The 4,970-nt window shown below is 34.1% G+C and overlaps 1 protein-coding gene across 1 annotated transcript in view; it reads right to left on the reverse strand.

Annotated features, from left to right (window-relative positions):
• Positions 1 to 184: 184 nt before the first annotated feature.
• The window catches only part of LOC140341923 (extracellular calcium-sensing receptor-like), a 6,288-nt gene continuing 1,502 nt past the window's right edge, over positions 185 to 4,970 (reverse strand). Inside the window, exons 2-5 of the mRNA XM_072427869.1 lie at positions 3,632 to 4,474; positions 2,851 to 3,075; positions 1,226 to 1,349; positions 185 to 1,092 (exon numbers count right to left, since the gene is read on the reverse strand). Of these exons, the coding sequence (XP_072283970.1) occupies positions 185 to 1,092; positions 1,226 to 1,349; positions 2,851 to 3,075; positions 3,632 to 4,474 (2,100 nt within the window). The remainder of the gene's footprint in view (positions 1,093 to 1,225; positions 1,350 to 2,850; positions 3,076 to 3,631; positions 4,475 to 4,970) is intronic.

A 4,970-nucleotide genomic window follows, 5' to 3' on the forward strand; every position in this document is an offset into this window, starting at 1 on the left:
CATACAGCAGAATGCTTCAATTGTCTGACACTTGAAACTTTCAGCAGTCAATAGGAGTGTGTTCACATTGTAGCAAAACAATACCTGATCAAACTGCCAATAGGAGTGTGCATGCTGTGCAAATTGTTTTTAAGTATACCTAAACCACTATGCTCATGTTTAGGGCTAGTAACTTCAGGACAAATCATCTCCGTCTGCCTCCAGTTATATATTTTTTATCATTCATTTCCGGCTGTAATAAAATAATGTAGCACTTTGGAAAAAAGATACAAACAAGCATCCCTGCAGAGGAAGATATGATAGCAAATATTTCCACTGCAACCATGTATTTTCCTTTGGTGCTAAGATAAGCAGGGATAAAGGAAATCCAAACACTTGCAAACACTAGCATACTGAATGTGATAAACTTAGTTTCATTAAAGGTGTCAGGGAGATTCCTGGCCAGAAAGGCAACAATGAGGCTAATAAATGCCAAGAGCCCCATATATCCCAAAACACATGAAAACAATATCTTGGATCCTTCATTGCATTCTATAACGATTGTTCCAATCTCTGCAAACATATTCAATTCCTCAAAGGGAGCAGAATTACTTAGCCATACCAAACAAATGACAATCTGGATCAAAGTACAAATAGGAATAATGTATATTGGAATTCTCAGCCTAACAAGTTTTCGTATTTTAGTGTCTGCTGGATTTGTTGCTCTAAACACCATAATAACGGTGATGGTCTTCGCTAGTATTATGGAAAGACAAACTGAGAAAATGATTCCAAAAACCACTTGGCGTAACATACAGGTCACCATACTGGGGCGCCCAATAAATATTAATGAGCACAAGAAGCAAAACATAAGAGAAACAAGAAGAAGATAACTGAGCTCCCGATTGTTGGCCTTAACAATGGGTGTTTTACGATTAACAAGGAATAGGCAAAGTACAGAAAAAGTGAGAAGACAACAACTTATTGAAATAAAGGCTAGAGAAGAACCAAGTATCTCATCATAAGCCAGAAATTGGATGGGTTTTGGCACACATTTCTCTTTGGATGTATCTGGCCATTTATCTTCCGGGCACTTGAGACATTCTGCTGCATCTGTGGAGGAAACATAAAAAATTACTAGTATTTTAACATGTAGTATGCTGAGCAGAAGATGCAACTCAAGGTAGAATAAGATCATTAAAAAAACAAATATATCCACCATTGTGGAACTAGAATTGTTTTATACCATTAGGATTGAGGATTTCTCCTTCAGAGCATGGAACACAGTCAAAACAACAAACTTTTTGTCCTTGACGACTGGCTCTTCTAAATCCTTTTGAACATGGATTACTGCAGACAGAAGTAGGGGGCTAATTGAGAGAAAATGAGAATATGATTAAGCCAGGCAACATAAGAAATAATACCAGGTACAAACATAAGAAATTATAGTTAGGTAAAGAAGGTAATCTTCAGGTTGTGACCCATTTTAAAGACATGTAGTTATGCTACTGATAAAAGATGTAAATATTTTTTGTTAGAAAATTACTTTTTTTTTTATATTAGGTTATAATCAGTTAATACTAATGGCTAGTTCCAACAGATGGTGAGGATGCACTGTCTGTTACCACTTTCTGATCAATCATATGGTCTGCAATCCTGTAGGGATGGAGCTGTGTTTACTTCTATTACAAATGCTGCTTAAAAGCACTGCAATGTGCTAACATGTAGTGTGAGTAAATGTGTGTTACATTTACAGTACCTGTGTTGCGGTAAGACATGCATTGACATGAGCATATCTATTACAATTACAAAACTGTGTTTTGGCCATTAAAGATTACTATTTATTTTACTTTTACCTAATGTAATATTATCTGGTAGTGGATATTGTAGATTTTTTACATACTGTGTTCTGTTATGAGTTAATGTTTTATCCCAGTTCCTCTGGGATAAAGTTGGAACTGGAAATGTTTTTTCCCGATTCCTCTACCAGCTCTAAATAAATTTATTGTAATTTGATCATTGAGGTGAATGATTACAAAATTTATGGTACAAGCATTCCCACATAGTTTAGTAAATCAGTCTTATAAATATTAGCAGCCTTCTTTGTGTTCTTTTTGCTTGGTTAGAAGTTGAGAACCTGATCTTCCTAAATCATTATCTGTAGGTATGACCCCCACCCAGGTCCAATTGAAGTAGTTTACCAAATTAGCCATTTCAAGAACTTCATAATTATCTTGGAAATTGTTCTGAGGAAAGATGGGAATTGTATTTTGTCACTCAGGCTTGGGTGTGCTGAACCATAGCTTATCTAATTAGAGAGAGAGCGAATTTAAAATATTATCAATGCATAAATATTAAAATAAAGCAGGTTTTGTGTGATTTTTATAACAGTATTCAACATCTGACAGATTTACATCTTTAGTTGATAAAGGGTCAGACCCAACACATATTAATAAGTTTTTTACTAGTAGTTTACATTGACATGTTCTTTGGATATTTACTGGCACAAAGGTAAATATGCTGTTTTTTTTGGCCATTAAAGATTACTATTTATTTTACTTTTACCTATTGTATTATTATCTGGTAGTGCATATTGTAGATTCTTTACATACGGTGTTCTGTTATGAGTTAATATTTTATCTTAGTAGTATGTATGTTTAAATAATGAAGAATTATAGCTTTCAATTGTCAGGATGTGGAAAAATAGTCATGCTCTGGGTTGCAATCCTTGCCTATGGTTGTTTTCTCCCATCTTTGGGGGATAACAGTGCTTTATGGAATTCCTTGTTTTGGAGTTCATCAACCTCTAATGCACCCAAATTTTCCTTTTCCTTAAAATATGTGTATGCAAAACAAAATCTGAATGCTTACATGACTGAGTCCATTCCACATAATCTTGTCTTCATCAATCTGGAGTCTACTTCCTTCTGGAGCACGTCCATCAAATCTACCAATAGGGATATACTGATTGCTACCATTGGGATAAAGCCGCCAGTTAAGAATATCCAGTGAAATGGGAATATCTCCATTCTTATCAAAGAATATTTGTTCTCCAGCAGTATTTATGAAATTTACTTTTTTAACGTAATGCAGTAGCTGTAAGAAAGTAAAATAAATAATTTATTTAAAATAAGTTAAAGTAGATTTAAACCAAATCACAAACATTTTATATAAGTTTTACAATAGTGGGCTAGATTATAAAAACAGTGAATCAGACATTTCCTTAAATATTCCCATTTGTTTTCATTCTATTTGTGTTTCAAATATCTGATTTCTGATAACTGAATGTTTGAATGTCAGATTACCTGTTTTATAAAAAAAGAGCCAAATTTTTGTCTTTTCAAAAGTTTTCTGTCTTTTTAAATTTTAGCTTTTGTGACAATCACATCTGTTGATTGTGCACTGAAAGTCTGCATTAAGACTCATTAGGTTATGGAGTAACAATGTGTTATATTATCAGTGGTTCTGCAGCTGACTTTTCTGTATAGTCCCAGTTTTTCCCAGTTCCTCTACCAGCTCGAGATAAATGTATTGTAATTTGATCATTGAGGTGAATGTTTACAAATTTTATGGTACAAACATTCCCACATAGTTTAGTAAATCAGTCTTATAGATCTTACTAAAAATTATGCTAATAGTAGTTATACTGTACCTGCCAAGGTTTATGAGAAAAAATTTGGGCACAGGATCCATTCGCAAATGGCCCTTCTCCTGGTACACATGACTGCATTTCATGCAGAGCATGAGCAATGGCAAACACTGCATTATGAATTTTGTATGTATATCTAAAGTTGTAAACATCATATATATTGGGATCAATGCTGTCTAATCTCTCTTCACCAGTGCACCAATGTTTTCCATTTTCAGTTGTGTTTGAAAATGTGTTGTTATAAGGATAATAGGGTGGCCAAACACAGCCAAAAGCCTTCTCCCAAAATGTTTTAATAAAGATATCATCTGGATATTTGGTTGGGTGTATGCTATAGAGAAATTCTTTAAAGCCTGGAATTTTTCCACTTGGTGGCGCTACACCTATACTGCCATTTAATGTTGTTAAAATGCCTGGGCGATGAAAATCTGAACTTATTGACCAACTTCCACAGCCAAGCCACACCTTATCTTTGAGATTTTGAAATGAAGCTTCCTCCATTAAAGGAATGAGGTTTTCCATGGTTGAATATACAACAATTACTGTGGCTTTTGACTTTTTAATAACATCAATGATTCGGTAAACAGATTCCATGGAATTGTAGACAGGGAGAATTTCTAGAAATGCAATGCAGCCACCTTTGTGTTCTATTTCCTTGGTTAGAAGTTGAGAGCCTGATCTTCCTAATTCATTATCTGTAGTTATGACCCCCACCCAGGTCCAATTGAAGTAATTTACCAAATTAGCCATTTCAAGAACTTCATAATTATCATTGGAAATTGTTCTGAGGAAAGATGGGAATTGTATTTTGTCACTCAGGCTTGGGTGTGCTGAAGCATAGCTTATCTAATTAGAGAGAGAGAATTTAAAATATTATCAATGCATAAACAATAAAATAAAGCAGGTTTTGTGTGATTTTTGTAACAGTATTCAACATCTGACAGATTTACATCTTTAGTTGATAAAGGGTCAGACCCAACACATATAAATGAGTTTTTTGCTAGTAGTTTACATTGACATGTTCTTTGAATATTTACTGGCATAAAGGTAAATATGCTGATTTTTTTTTTTTTTTTGAAAACAGGTAGAACATAGATGTACAAAAATTTGTTCATCTTTGTTCATTCACATGCTCATTGAGTGTGGTTTCAAGTTTTAGGTGCTGTGTTCTGAAGACTAGGGCCATGTGCCCTAGGGGAGTCTTTAAATACCCATGGGAATGTGTAACTGTATTGTTGCATTGGGAGCCCTGTTTAGTTTTTCTGTTTTTTTATCACATTTAGTAGTATGATAATAATACAAATCCTGTACATTATTCATTTTTATTTATTTTGTTTATGCC

This window comes from Pyxicephalus adspersus, chromosome 12 (assembly GCF_032062135.1).
Source record: "Pyxicephalus adspersus chromosome 12, UCB_Pads_2.0, whole genome shotgun sequence".
NCBI lineage: Eukaryota > Metazoa > Chordata > Amphibia > Anura > Pyxicephalidae > Pyxicephalus > Pyxicephalus adspersus.